The 16,094-nt window shown below is 40.7% G+C and overlaps 1 protein-coding gene across 4 annotated transcripts in view; it reads left to right on the top strand.

The window, feature by feature from the left end:
- OGDH (oxoglutarate dehydrogenase) overlaps window positions 1–16,094 on the top strand; it is a 52,918-nt gene that overhangs the window by 4,226 nt on the left and 32,598 nt on the right. For 2 of the 4 annotated variants that reach the window (XM_033171977.1, XM_033171979.1), the window contains exons 2-4: window positions 3,358–3,603; window positions 10,860–11,048; window positions 14,185–14,275. In XM_033171977.1, the coding sequence (XP_033027868.1) occupies window positions 3,382–3,603; window positions 10,860–11,048; window positions 14,185–14,275 (502 nt within the window). In that variant the 5' untranslated portion in view covers window positions 3,358–3,381. Of the gene's footprint in view, window positions 1–3,357; window positions 3,604–10,859; window positions 11,049–14,184; window positions 14,276–14,402; window positions 14,506–16,094 lie in introns of all 4 variants that reach the window. The other 2 variants (XM_033171976.1, XM_033171978.1) reach the window with 1 other exon arrangement.

Raw genomic sequence — 16,094 nt, forward strand, 5'->3', positions numbered from 1 at the left:
CCGCATTTGCGAAAGGAGAAGACGCGAGTTCGGGGGCACCTCAGCTCCACTCGATTACTCCCCCACCCCCAGGCTAGCGAAACCACGCGGGCGGAGGCGGGTGGCGAGGACGTGCACATGCCTCGCATGCCCGAAAGATCAGGGCTGGCGACGTGGAGAAGCGGCTGCTGTCGACTTCACGTTGCCGTCGTTGGTTGGACCCGACGCCCAAGAAGGCAACTCAACCTTCGCTACTGCGGGCAGCTCTTGGGACCTTTTCGTCGAGGGTCTTTCCCCGCCGCCAAAGGTCCCAGGAGCTGGGGTGTGCCCCCCCAAAGTCCCGAGGGTCCTTCCCCGCAGTGCTGCGCCACTTCGGAACCGCGGGGAGGAGGGAGAGGCGTCCGTCCCCCCCGAGGCTTCGTCGCCTGTCTTGGCTGGGGCATAGGCGGGACGGACGCAGTTTCCACCTCTCCCCCTTCCCCTCCTGGGACACAAGGTGACCTCCGTCGGGCGGGCCGTGGAGGCTGGGACTTGCAGGACAGGCGCTCCGCCGGCGGCCTCACCCTGCGGCGCCCCAGAGCAGCGCGCAGAGCGGGAAACGCCGCACCGGATCCGAAGCAGTCCGGGGTGAAACAGTCGCAGCGGCAGTACGAGCTGCCGCATGTCACGAAGGCTGCAAGCCAGGGCACAGCGCCGCAGCCCGGCGAGAGCGGAGAGCGGCAAGGTTTCGCTGCTGCTGCTGCATCTGTGGCTTGACAGGAGGAATTTACAGCCCTGCACCGAGAATGGGGCAGGGGGGGCGCGCAAAGATCCCTTCGGAACACCAGGCAACATCTCGCGGCACACTAGTGTGCCGCGGAACAGTGGTTGAAAAACACTGGAATAAGAGGACAGAATGACCATGGGTCAATCTGTGACAAAGTTTATTGAACTGCTGGATGGCTGAATTGACTTTATGCAACTTGTTAGCATATCTTATGCTGCTGAAAAGTTCTAGCTCTTTGACTTTGTGCTGCCCTTCCTCACTCTATAAAAAGAACTTGTTCTTACCATGCACTGCTGACACATGATGTTCCAGCACTGTGTAGTGACCAAGTATCATTGTTCTAAAACTGCTTTGAGGTTGCTGCTGTTGCTTTACAATCAAGCTGTATATAAATTTTATTGAATAAAGAGTACACTCGATGAGATTGTGACACTTGCTGTTGGTATTATTCAACTAATATAAAAAGGAAGCCCTACATTCTTACTCAGAAGGAAGTGCTCTGGTAGTCCTTCATTTCTTTAGCCATGCAGTTTCTTCCACTTCTTTGCTTCCACTTCTTTGCACAAGCACCATCTTCAATCCTTTAATCCTAAAATTTAACCTAATCTTCAAACCCCTTTCCTAAGATTCCGCTGTCACAGACTGAGATCCTAGCTGTACAGTTTGTCTAAACTAAGCAATGATTTGTGAGTATAATTACTTTGGGTGAATTATACAGCCACAATTGGCTTTAAAGGAAGAGGAGAACACTATGCTAATAAAACTTGTATTTGATAACTAGGAATAGAACAATACCTCAAATAAGAATTTATGTAACTGAACCTCTTTCTTGTAAATCTTAAAGTAGCAGGGTATTGTTCATTGTTTTGCATTTCCCAGCTTAAAACTGGTATGAAATCATTTACAGCATCAGAATCTATACTATCTTCATAAAATGTTTCCCTTTTTTCCCTGTTCAAGCAGGGTTAATGAATAAAGTAGCTGGTTTTCATTATTACATTAATTAAATTGTTTTGTATTTTGTTACCCTAAAGATGTTACATGAATACTGTGCTGTAGATGCCATTAGTAATAATCTACTTTCAGACTGGCAGAGAGCTATTCTTAAGGAGCAAATCTTCAAAACTAATCTGTGTCCAGCGTGGGTTGCTTTGCTACTTTCCACCTTTTAGAAAACAAAGCTGTTCAAAATGCAGGTCTTGTCAGTAGAATAGTTAAGATTTTAGAGTAGTAATTAGTTAAACACATTATTGGCTACTCTGCTGCTCCTCATTGCTCAGCATTATTTGATTCAAAGAGCATTCTACTGCATTTTGTTTCCTGTCCTAGCGATTGGATCTTCCAAAGTTTGACATTGTGATGACCTTGCTGATGTAAGCAGAGAACTGTGGAATGCATTCTGAGGAATAGTATGGTGTTTTTACAATAACTACATCCATAGTGCCTTTGCAGGAAAAACTTGGGCTCATAACATAGAAACAGTATTCGAAACTCCCACTGTTATAGGCGAATTTTGTGACAGGGAATTTCATTAGCGTGAGCAGTTTCTGAGCTCTGGGCGCAGTACTGCGTCGAAGATTTCAGATTAAAACTGCAGAGTGGAAGGAGAGAAGGACCTTTTCCGCCTCTTCACTTCCAGCTACTCTCTGAAGACTGGAGAAGAGACCCTCTTAAGAGTATTGGGGTGGGCAGGGGAAGGACCAGACCATGTGAAAAATGAACATGAATTTTAGCTGCAGTTCATGTTATAAAAAAGCGCACCTAGACATTCTGTTGTTGCGCCCATAACCTAGGTTTAAGGTGCCATTTAGCTCCTAGCTTTTATATCTTAGTTTCTAACACTGTGTGGAAAATGTTGGGACAGGAGAGAACTGCAGGCTGTGGAAACTAAATGCCAGTAACTTTGATACACATACAAAGTTCAGTGCCTAGCATCTTCAGTTAAACAATGGCAGGGCTGTGAAAGATTTCTGCCCCAAATCTAGGAAAGCTGATGTCAGTGAGACTGGACAGTATTGAACTAGTGAGGTCAATACATCTGATCTAGCATAAAGCAGCAGCTTCTTCTCTGGGAAGCGCAGGGTGGGCCAGTGTTGGAAGTAACATGCTGAACTAAATACCGGTAGTTTCTTGATCTGATCCCACAGGGCTTCTTTTCTGCCTGAGTAGATGCTATATCTTGCAGAGTTTATTTTAGAAGTTGTCTTTCTCATGGTCTTTCGCTATGATAATGCTTGACTTACTGGCTTTATCACTGAGCAGTATTGTTGGTCAATCTCATCAATTTATCCCTTTATCTGGAATTTAAATTGTCTGAAGTGTTCCTGTGTCACGGATCACAATACAACAAAGACTAAAGCACCTTAAAATAGTGTACTAAACTGTGCAAGGGATTGTACCTTTCATTCCTTTTCTCCAGCAGCAAGTTTTAGCTTGTCTTACTTTGCTACTGATGTGCTAAGTGAACATCAAGATATTAACTTTGCTTTGGAACTTTAGTATAGATATTGCAACAGATAAACTTGATTAGTCAGATAAATGATTATCTTTTCAACCTGTGCGGTTTTTTTTTTAATTTTATGACTGAATCATTATTTCTTCTTTCCCAACAGGAGCCTGTCTGCTTCATAACAAAAATGTTTCACTTAAGGACTTGTGCTATTAAACTGAGGCCTCTGACAGCCTCACAGACTGTTAAGACAATTTCTCAGAACAAGCCAGCAGCGCCAAGGACGTTTCAACAAATCAGGTGCTACAGTGCACCTGTTGCTGCTGAGCCATTTTTGAGTGGGACTAGTTCAAACTATGTGGAGGAAATGTACTATGCTTGGTTGGAAAATCCCAAAAGTGTACATAAGGTAAGGAGCAGCCTCCCTAGAATAAAGCCTGTTCTTCTACACTTTGGTTCTCATGTCTTCAGGTAAGTGCATTTTGTCAGAGTGAGCTCCAACCTGAACAACTTGAAGAAGAACCTGGAAACCTTCTGAATCCAGTCAGTTTTCAGTTGTGCAAAAATTAAAATGGCTCGGCTGACAAAGGATAGCACTGAGAGAATCAACATCGGAATGAATTTGGAAAGTTTATGACCGCCTTCCCCCTGAGGAATCTTCTTGGCTTTGGCATGGATATAAAGAAGGATGAACTCCTCTTCTTGGATGTCCACTGAGGAATTGCTGAGCTGCTGTTGATGTTCCTTTTTGAAGTAATTGAGACAGGTCTCCTTTTGTATAGGAACAGTTCTGATTATAGTGTAAATAACAACCACATTCAAGGGTCAGTCATTTTAAGCCATGGATTTAACGTGTGTGTGTGTGTGTGTGTGTGTGTGTGTGTGTGTTTATTTTAAATTTGGTCATACTGCATGAATAGTGACTTATATTGTTAGCTGTTTATCACATTTGAGAAACTGCTTTAATTATGGCTTCATTGTTTTCTGCTAAGATAAAGCTACACATGACTCCTAATTTATTCTACTACAAGTTCAAGTACATCCATTATCTGAATGCCGTGCTCCCAATCCATTTTAAGTTTTGGACTAGCTACATGTATACTGAAGAGTGCAAAATACTTTGATCATAGTACATACCCAGTAGAAATTAATACATGCCAATAATAGAATGGGAGGCATTAAATAGTTTCTAAAATCTGATGCAGAATCTGCTATCACATACCTTTTTCTGTCCATGCTGTGGAGAGCAACTGACAGTGAGCATAGAATGTTTTTTTAAAAAAATAATTACCCAGAGAAGACACACATGCTAGCCTGTTGTCTCAGTGTACTTAAATATTGATATGTTTGAGAAAGCATCTGACTTCATTTCAGCAAATTGATATTATGCCGAACCATCAATGAACTTTCATTCCCTCTTTGTGTATTTAACAGTGAACACCAGTGAACTGGTATAAATAATCCATGACATGCAGCTTTAAAGTGTGGCAATGTTCATGGTTTCATGTAAACATATTTCACTACCACATCTGCCTTCAGGTGGGGGAACCAGCTTGATGCCCTTTTTCGATCAATGCTGTGCAAATAATTTATTAGCTATTCATCAGTAGTCCCATGTGACTCAAGTGATATAGTATGAGACCGAAACAAGGAAACAAATGCTAATTTACTTGACATGAGTAGCTGCAACTGGACTGTTTGACCTTGCTCTCTGCTATTTGCAGTTGGCTGTTCTGTGCTTAGTGCAGTGGCGCAGCATGGGGGAGTGCCAGAGGAGCCGTGGCCCCGGGCATGGATTTTTGAGGGTGCAGGAAACATGCCTGCAGCGTGTCCCAGCCCGGTGCTCCTCTCCCAGCGTTGGAGGAACCGGTGCTTGTGGAGAGGAGCTGCTGCTCGGAGCTGGTGTCGCAGCAGTGGGAGTAGTGGGCTCCGTTTGTGCTCTGCCCCTTGGCATGCCCATGTATGCACACACAGGTCCCCAGCAGCGTGGAGACACACTACGCCACTGGCTTAGTGTTACCAGCACTTTTTAGTTTGCATTATGGGTTGGTTTTAAAAATTGTATGTTCTGTTTTCACATTAGATGGTAGTATTGGATTATAAAAAGCTAAGTACCCTCTCTGTAAGACAGAGAGAACATTCTTCTGTTAACTAGTTTGTCTTGCTTGGTAGCCTAGAGGTTAGCTTTCTTAAATTACACAAATGTCTTATTTGCTCTTTCTCTATTAAGGCATAAATACACCAGATATATCCTACTATATGTTTATCTAGGCAAGTAAGCTATAATAAACTCCTTAGATTTATCTGTCAGGGCATGACAGTGAGGTGATTTAATAATTTTTATGGTAACTTGCTTTCTGTATTCCCTCAATACCAAAGACGTTCAACCGCAAGTCTGAGATTCATAGCTAAACCTGTTTCTGAAGCTCTGTAATCCCTATCTCTACTGGAACTGGTTTCTTTCATGAGTCTGGAAGAAATGCATTTCTGAGGCCCACCTGCTGAACATATTCATAGGAAAGAAGCTTTGTACTGCAGGGTTGGACACATTGCAGCATAATGACCTTGTATTGTTGTGTGCCCTGACCTTTGAGCTGCTGTGAGTTCACCGCTCAAGATGCTTTCAGCACCTAGGAATTCTAAACTTTTATCGGGGAAAGTAGTCCATGTCTCTTGAGATAACATGTAATGAAATCCAGTTGCCTGTCTGAAGGTCAAAGAGTGCTTGCATACAGAACCGGAACTGCTGGCTTACTGTAGAACTAGCTATGACAGGACAATTACCAAGGCAATGGCACAGTATAATCTGGGTTCGCATAAGGCCAGATTGGAGGTAGCTCAAGAACAAGTACAGTACTAGAACAATTTAAATGATACATGGATACAGAGAGCTAGAAAGTAGTTCAGAGCAAGGCAAAACGCAACTATAATTAGTCTAATAGTTTCACAGCTGAGCTCCTTTTCAACTAATCCATACTGCATTGCAGCCACTGCTAACAGAATCCTGGTAAGCTAAACTAATTTAAACCACAACAACATGTTACTATTGCTGCAGGAAACTGGTACAGAACTATTTGGAGTGTGAAAGTAATACAGGTGTCTTAAACACCCTTGTGTCCATGTCTGGAAAATATGTATGTGCACTTTTATGCATTACTTCTGGTGCAGTTGGTGCAGGAAACTTTAGCAGCAGTGCATAATGTGTTGCACTGTTCTGTGCATATATAATTTAAATGTTGGTGAACGAAAGAAGTACTCACTGTTTTCAAAAGCTGTATATTAATTCCCAGCTTTGTTTTAAAAAGATTTCTGGTAAAACAACTGTTACGTAGTTTCATCATAGTTTAGACTAGTGAGTGATCATTAACTGTTGCATAGCCAATATTTCTGCACAGTGAATTTTTTCTGAAAGTTATAACTCATCTTGGCTGTCTGACTTCCAGTTGGTGTAGATTCTTAGCAGAAAAAAAAACATTTATGTTGAGTTTGTTAGATGTGCTGAGTTCCTTTTATCATGTGCATCTCCAGCAAGTGCCTGTGTTTCAAAATTTTGCAGTAATTTAAACTTCTACAAGCCCCTACGGGGATCTGGTTTCAAGTGTTATCTCTTTATGAACACACTTCACACCTGGTACAAACATCTGTAATTCCAGTTGAGCAATGAACATTGTGAGGATGGTGGTTGTGACTGTGAATAAGAACTGTAAAGGATACTGCATGGTGTTTTGTTTTATGAACTTATAGATGTCTTCATATATATATATATATATATATATATATATCTAAATGTAAATGGGTTACAAAGTGAAAACCATAAAATCGAGACTAGAATACAAATAATGAAAATTATACTGTTGATAGAAATCCAGAATCAAATTAGTAAAACAAAATATTGAGCCCTGCAAGCTAAAGTGCTTGTGCAGGCATTCTGTCAGTTTCTTTGGCAGATGGGAAGAGAAGAGACTGCAGTGGCAGTGCAAAAGAGAAAGTTGCTATGTTGGCAGATCCCATCACCCTGCAACAGGAGTGTGATCTTTGTACAGGCATAATTGTTAAATGGAGGTGGAGGAGCCTGTTCCCACTTACGGTAGTTTGTTCTTTTAAGGTAGAGAAGATGTGTGCTAAGGGGGTGAACATGCACTCCTTAGATAATAGTTAACACTATAAATATTTCATATACGATAACTTTCTTGAAATGTCAGAACAATTGCTCTGAGGTAAAGGGTAGCTTTGCATTAGGGCTCAGATAGCAAATAATAAGCTTGCATGGTAAGCTTGCTGTTTAATTTTTTGTGTTTAAAATCTAATACAAATTTCTGAGAATATTCACTGAAATAACCACTTAATTAGCCATACATATTGCACCTACCATGAGAAGAAAGAAACAAGAATAAGTGGTGTCAAAATAATTGAGGCAGATGCGAATAAATTCATACTTCTTAGCTTTGTTGTACTCAGGTGAAGAAGAAATTAAGAGTGAATTAGAGGCCACCCACTGAAAATTTTGCCATTCATGTGGAAAAGAGCCCCCTTTAAAAAAATGCTCTCATTCTTCCATCTCCGTTACTTCAGATGTATGATGGGTTATTTTTACTTATTGGATTTTTCGTGGTAAGGACAGGATTCATCTTAATAAGCCCCCCCCCCCCCCGTGGAAACTGGCTTTGAGGGGATTGGGAGAAATCCTAAAATAAAGTGCAGGAGAAAAGTAAAGAGAGGATTGTTGTGTCTGGCAAGCTGAAACGCTGGCTGAGCTCATTAGATGAATCTTGCCCATTAGTTTGTAAATTTAAAAGAGGGACCCCGCAAACCTGGGGGGGGGGGGGAATCACACAAGCTTGGAATAGCTCAAAAGTGTTGAAGATACCACGTTATTAAATTGGTATACTTTTCCAGGTACTAGCTTAAAAATCAAATTGAGATTGTGTTTTGGAACAACAGCTCTCAAGACAATTTACAACCTTACCTCATTTTTTTAACTCTATAATTTAAGACTAGATGGATATTTGTTTTTGTTTCCTTTTATTATTATTTTATTATTTAATATTATTATAATATTAAAAATCAAGGGATCTCTGTTTCTCCTACTGAATGTTGTGTGTGTCAGTTGGGGTGGGGATTGAGGGATTAGAGGATGAAAGTGAGCGGATTGGCCTGTTGGCCTTGGCAATTTATAGTAAATAGCCTGGGAATAGGGACCTAGGGTAGGATGGGTGTGCACAAGAAAAAGAGATAAAGTTCAATCTTTCTATAAATACTGTTATTGCTAAGAAGATGACAGGTGGAAACACCATCCAAGTGCGTGGGCAACAATTGAGGAAAACAGTGGGAGTGTAGGAAGAACAGCCAATAACAGTTTATTGCTGTTGGTACTGTATTGCCTTTGACATACAGTTATAGACACCAATGGAGATATGCCTTTGATTGCCTCATTCACATGCAACTCCCAGCCATCTTGCTGTGACAGCACCTGTGTGAAAACTTGGAAGAACAGCAACAGGATGTGGAGTGGCTAGGGACTATACTTCCTTGCTGCTTGAGGCAAAACATTGGCAAGCAAGGTCCATTTTCTATAAACAGCAGGACTCTGCAAAGGTACATTTTTTCTGCAGATTTGTGGATTCCGAGCTTCCTTGCAACACTAAAACCAAATGTGTCAGAATTTAGCAAGCACCTCCAAATTGGAGGAGTGGGGAGATTTTGGGCTAAAGACTACCCTTCTCAGAAACCTTTCTCTCCCATAGCAATGAAGTGCTTGGGTGAATCTCCCTCACTACCACTACAGGCCTTGAACAGCCCTATGTAAAACCATAGAATTGTAGAGGTTGGAAAGGGCTACGAGGGTCATCTAGTCCAACCCGCTGCAATGCAGGAGTCTTTTGACCAATGTGGGCCTCAAACCCATGACCCTAGTATTAAGAATCTCACGCTCTGCTGCCTGAGCTATCTCTTGCTGGAGCCCTGTTAGGAAATAAAACCACAACATTTTTTTAAGGTTCTCCACTTGTACTCTAAGTAGCAGTTACATAGTATCTCTATAGTCCTTATTCAGGGATAGGTAACCTAAGGCCCAGGGGGCAGATGCAGCCCAATCGCCTTCTCAATCCAGCCCACAGACGGTCTGGAAAGCAGCGTGTGTTAACATGAGTAGAATGTGTCCTTTTATTTAAAATGTGTGTCTGCGTTATTTGTGGGGCATAGGAATTCGTTCATTCCCCCCCCCCAATATATATAGAGAGAGAGAGAGAGAGAGAGAGAGAGAGTCCGGCCTACCACATGGTTTGAGGGACGGTGGACCAGCCCACGGCTGGAAAAGGTTGCTGACCCCTGGCCTTATTGCATCACACTTTTTATTTTCTTGTAATCCTTAATGATAGCCTAAAATGTAGATCGGTATTATTACAGTATTCCTGTATTATACCGGTACATGGGAGCAAAGGCTAAGTAAAAGTGGTTTGACTTAAATACCTAGAAGAAATTAAATTTGAGCCAGCCACTCATGCTATACCAGCTGAAAACATGCTGTACTGTATAGATCTTGTGACTTGGGTACTTGGCACATTTGGTAAGGACATGCTATGCTTAAATACTGTTGTTACACCTTTTTTTTTTCTCCCGAGCTTTGGTAGGTGGAGGGATGTTCTCTGGAATTCTAATGATGGGTTAAGTGTGCTGGTTACAAACTCATTTGAGACTTGTGACAACTGGGTGGAGAAGTGAATAGGTTCCTTTTTTATTTTTAGGTCACTGAAAAGGGAAGCACTAAATAATGTCTTAATGAATAGTTGAGCCTTAACCTGTTTTATATGTGGCATCTCAAAGCTAATGCTTGGCAGTCACCTCTACTTATTCATCAAATATCACGGATAGGACAGTCTCTAGAATTTAGACTGACCTGAAAAGAACTTTAGATACCATTTGCTGGTGCTGTTTCCTTCAGGCTGAAGTCACAAAGTTAACTATTAACTATAATGGCTAATATTACAGATTATTGCTATACCGAAGAGTTGTTACGGTACATCCCTTAGAGATTTAAGGTTTTTGTTTCCTAGAAATCAGATAAGCCATATCTCAGACATTGCCATTGTTTCCTAACTAGCAACAGATAAGGCCAAATTCCAAATTACTGAATGGAAAGCACTGTATTGTCTTGGTTTCTTACCTACTGCTCTTTCTCATGGGCACATGTGTGTGTGTGCATTGTTTGGTTGCCTGTCTTTTTCCTGGAAAATGGTAACTGAGTCAAGATGTTGCTTTTGCATTTGTTTTTTGCTCATTAGAAGATCTGGGGGAACCCAGGACATTGAAAAGAATGGTGTGTGGTCTCATCATATGAGCAACTGATGACCAAACTATATATTGCATGAAACATTTTATCAGAACATTTGATTTTGATTTTTGTTTTACATAAAAGTAGCAATGATGGGTCTAAAATCGATCAGAGCAATTGTGCTATTTAACTATTTCTCCCCATATCATTTTCCTGATCTAAATTCTACAATACAAAATTGCAATGCTCTGTTTATTGAACTTTACAATTTGAATATCATTTTGGCAATGTGCATAGTAGTAGGAAAATATCAAGCTACATTTGACATGGTTGAAAAACGTACTAAGCAGTTTGAAGAGGTAATTCTCTAAAAAATTATTTTATTCTTTTTTTAGTCATGGGACATATTCTTTCGCAATGCCAATGCTGGAGCTGCTCCAGGTACTGCTTACCAAAGCCCCCCTCCGTTAAGTACCAGCCTATCAACGCTAACACACGCACAGTCTCTGGTTCAAGCACAGCCGAATGTAGATAAACTGGTGGAAGATCATCTTGCAGTCCAATCTCTTATTAGGGCATATCAGGTAAGATAACCTCTTCTTACTTCTCTTCTGATGTGTAAATATCTAGCACTATTTTTTGCCAACCCCAAGTTTAAAAGAGAGAGATTCTTATAGTGTGTGTGTGTATTTGCCTCCAAAATAAGACTTAAAGAATCAAACATTGATAGGAATTTAGGGAAAATAAACTGGAGTAAGAGTTCTTCTACCAGTGAGGGCCTTGCATCCCACACTGGCAGACACAGATTTGCCACTTCAGGCCCAGGCTGAGCTATATTAGACTCTGTATTCCAGTACATGGACAAACTTTCTATACAGTACACCAAAATTTGTTCTTGAACAGTAGACTGCTCAGGAGAGGTTATGTGCGGAAATGAAGTGTGTGTAAGCATCTAATCTGCCTTTTTATGGTAAGCTATAGCTATAGCTGGTCTTCAGAAATGAAATGAGGGATGTTGTGTACCCACACACCAGTGGGAGACTCAGTGGCTGCTGGAGAGTTGCTCCCCCTCACTTTTAGGAAGAACAGCATCACACCCATCAGGTAGCCTGTGGCTGTGAAAGCTTGAGATGATAAGACTGGCCTGCTATCACCATATAAAGCTTATTGCAAGCCCACCACATAAGGTTACAACATTGCCATTTTAGTGCTTAGGAAATGTGCGGTTTTCTTGATCTAATCCATGGTCTCAAAAAAGTTTCCATTATTAATGTTACTTTTAAAAAGAAAATCCCTACCCTTTAACCTCAAGCAGATTTCAAAATACACAAGATTGTTAGATTATTGTTGAGAGTATCAAAAGAAGATCAACCAACCTGCTACGTCTAGCATTTGTCCAAAACTGAAAGTAGATCATGGTTTGCCAAAATGTGCACTGCAAATATCAGCCTGGCTTTGGCCAAGTTTTAGGAACAAGATGTGTTATATTGCAGCAGACTGCTCTATTCAGCTGCTGCTTTGTGCAGGTGAGTTGTGTGGAATCATGAAAGATAAGGCAGAGTTAAAGATTATAATAGCTAGGAAATTAATTTGGATGAAAGCACACACACAAAAATGAAAATTCAGAACTAGGATAATTTTACTAAAACTACATGAAAGGACTCTCAAATACTTCACTAAGAGGCTAGTATGAAAGCTTGAAAATATTTCTCCAACAACTAAATGTAGGCCACGTGATATCTACTGAACTTAAAGCTTTGCAACACATATAATTTTTTCCTTGATAAAAACAGTCTCCTATTAAATGATTGTCACACAATGGTGTGGTTTTACCCATATGCCTGAAAAAGATCAGAATATACAAGTGAAAAGAATGTGTTAAAATGATTGTATCCTTCAGAGTGTTATACTCCTTGGGACAGCTTTTCCCCATTGCAGATTCTTTTCATATATCTTGCTCTTCAAGTTCTGGAAACAAACAAGAAAACAGGTAAGTTGCTTCACTAGAGAGGGTGATAATGTTACTCATGCTCAGAGTAGACTCATTGAAACCAGTGAATTTAAGTAACAAGTTTGTTGATTTCACTCTATATACAAATACTGTATCAGAAAAGTTTTACTAGTTAGGAGGAGGATCTAATAGATCAGGGATGTCCAACAGGTTGATCGCGATTTACTGGTAGATCCCCGCGAGGTTTTGGTAGATCGCGGGTCGATCTCTTGCTCCCTTTCCTCAGCGTTGTTGAAACTGACTCCTACAACGCCCCCTCGCCCTGCCCTCAATTGTTGTCTGATCAGTGGAAGGGAAGACTTTCTCTCTGTGGCTGTTTTCATTCAAAGCGATGTTATTGTGAGTGACTTTTTCCCTTTGAGCCTTGCCTTTAACCCCCCCCCCCCAAAAAAGCATCCCTCCTAAGAAAGTATTTGTAGATACAGGGCTATCCTTCTCCCTTAAAAAGCTCAAAATTTTTGACCTGAACCCCCAAAAACAGGGGTAGATCACCGCCAGATTTTAATTGTGAAAGTAGATTGCAGTCTCTCGGGAGTTGGCCACCCCTGTAATAGATGAACAATTGGCTGCCGCTGAGGAAATCAATGATATGAATCAGAACTAAAGAGCAGCAGTGGGACTGAGGTCTCTGAGGCATCTAGTCTCTGATGTTTCTGATAATCCATGGCAGATGCCAATAATGAGGTCTTATTGCTCAAACAATACAAATAAGAGTGAGCAGCCCATTAGATGTAGTCTTTTTTTTAATACAACCTTAACAAGAATAATGTAAAAAATATGTAGTTTGGCTTCTGAATTCTGACAATTCTTTTAAAACATGATAACTCAAGAAGTAAAAGTGAAATCTAGTTCCTGCATATTTACATTAAGCAGATGTTTAGTTTATTGTATAGTGATTAAGCTTCAAGTTCCAAAAGTTACTGGTTACATCGTTCATGCTTCTGGGCTGAAATTCCTGCTAATTACCGGTAATGTCTGACTTGTCAGTTTGCATGACCCAGATAAAACACACTTGGGCACAAGGAAGTTTAATACAGAGAAAGCTTTTGAAGGAGCAAGCATGTTTCTGTAGAACAGTAGCTAAAAGCAATATACTGGTATTCTCTTGAAGCTGGGCCTCATGGAGGATTTTTAATTGAAATGCAACGGTGGAGTGAAATAGAAAAGAAATAAATCTCAACAAGGCCACTTCCAGACAAATATGTTAATTAGGTATGTTCATCCCTTGAATGGCTGAGGAAATATATATATCTCGGCAAACATGGTAAAGGCACTACTTATTTCACTTATTGCATCTAATAAGCAATACAATCATGTCCTTCAAGATCCCATCTAATATTTAGAATAAGGACATGAGACCGAGCCATCATGGGCTACATCTTTTTGAATGTAAGCCACAAAGATGTTTTCTGGGAATAAATTTACAAAAATAAACAGCATTTTAACAGATGTATTCAGCACTTTCTACATTTCTAAGTGAATATTTATCATGGATGTCCCTTTGCCCCACTGAGTTTATGTGCTATTAAAGTATTTTTACTCCTTTAGTTTAAGACAAGTTCGGTTCTAGTCTGACATGGTGTAAAATGGGATCAGTGTTAAGATTTGCATTGAACTCTGTAAACTTGAAACAATAGCATTACAGAAAATCTGCAATGTGAAACATGATTGATAACCAGCTTTGTGACTAATTTTGTTGTTGTTTCTAGGTCAGGGGTCACCACATTGCCAAGCTTGATCCTCTCGGCATTAATTGTGTAAATTTTGATGAATCGGCAGTAACTGATTCTCCAAACGTCGGTGAGAATTACTCTGCAAATTAATTCTAATGTAATTTTAACTTTTATACCCCTTTCCTTTCCATCCCCTTCCTCCCCATCCCTCTTCTGGTATCCACTTTCCTCTTCATTCCTGGCCCATTTCATAGATTCGAGGGCATCATGTAGCACAGCTCGACCCACTGGGCATCTTGGATGCTGATCTGGACTCTTCCGTTCCAGCCGATATTATCACTTCCGCAGATAAACTGGGTGAGGGCTCCGAGAGCAGTTAGTGCCGCATTGCTTGAGCTCCTCCTCTCTCACTTTCACAGCTTCTAGTTAGATTGCTTCACTAAGTCTGAAGGGAAAGGTCTTAAGTTTCCTTTATAATGATCACTTAAAAAAATTGAACAGCAGCAAAGTAGTTCTGTCCCTTGTCACTTACTACTGTGGGCACAAGGTGTTACATGTGCAATACAAGCCAGTTTGTTCTCTTCTACTGTTAATTTTTAGTTCAGTAGTTAATGGCTCTGAGTAGGTTAGTAGTGTCTCTATTATTTGCCTATGAGGAAATAAGGAATATTTTGAAGTCACGTACACAGGCCTTCTTTCTTGCCTTTAGCATCCCTTGTCCCCCAGTGTTCAGTAGGTCTCTCACTTGGAACTGCAGCGACTTGATTCAGCAGCTTGGAGTTCTGCAGTGATGCTACTGGGGAGGAATGGGATGGTTTTTCAAAAGCCTTCAGGCAAGTCTTGTGGTATTTCCTCACTCAGCTCAGTTGTAATCCTTAGCTATGCAGCTTGCCCTAAAATCCTAAGAGTAGCTGAACCAATGACTTTCAGTGATCATGACGAGGAAGCTTTGGAGTTTATTCCCACATCTAATCAAGAGACTGAAATGGTGAGACCCTTGGTTGCAAGGTGCATGTATGTTGCTCAGATGAGGGTGTGTGTGCTGACCCATGTTTGAAATTCAGTTTTCCAGTAAAGTTCAACCTGATCTTTAAGTTTGACCACTAGTATTTTTTCCAAGCATAGCACAGGTTACGGTGGCTGAGCTCTATTTATTGCTGGTGCTTTCTACAGGTTAATCAACCTGGCTCCGCAAGCGCTTTTAAGTAGCATGCTTCTAACTTAGAATAGAACAATAATAATGACCACTAACTAACTCCTTTCAAGACTGACATGTGATTAGAGTATTTGTGCATGTAATGTTTTGAGATGGCCATGATTGATGTGCTCATAGAATGTATATTTGTGAAATGGAAGGTATCCAAAGGAGAAAAAAACAAAAACAAAACTGTAATGGATGTTGTTCTACTCATGTTCAGTCCACTTGGCTACACTATCATCTTCAACTTACAGTTGGCATTCTGATGTTGTTGCCCCCTTTATGTTAAAGATCTATTACTCATACAAGAGTGTTGGTCTTGAAGTCTAGGGGTTCTTTACAGGCCTTGGGGGGATCCCTAATGTGTTCTACAGTACTCCTTTGACATTACACACATTAAATCATCTTCAGCAAGTATGTCAGATACAGGACAGTGGAGTGCAGCACCCCTTTACAGTGGAGTGGTGGTGATGAATTCAGATGGAATTGACATTTTGAGGGGGGGAATCATAAGTGGGCCCCTGCAGGATAGAGAATCTGACTCTATAACCCATTTTACTTATGTCCCTGCTTGATAATGGCTTCATTATTACTCTTGTAGTCTGTCATTAATACTTCACAAGGGTAGAGTTACACCACCACCGGTTTTATACATGTTCATATATGTGAATCCTAAGATTTTAATAAATCTGTATATAACTCTGCTACCTTGCATAGACAGTGTGTGTATGAAATTATTTAGATAAAC

Source organism: Lacerta agilis, chromosome 15, assembly GCF_009819535.1.
Source record: "Lacerta agilis isolate rLacAgi1 chromosome 15, rLacAgi1.pri, whole genome shotgun sequence".
NCBI lineage: Eukaryota > Metazoa > Chordata > Lepidosauria > Squamata > Lacertidae > Lacerta > Lacerta agilis.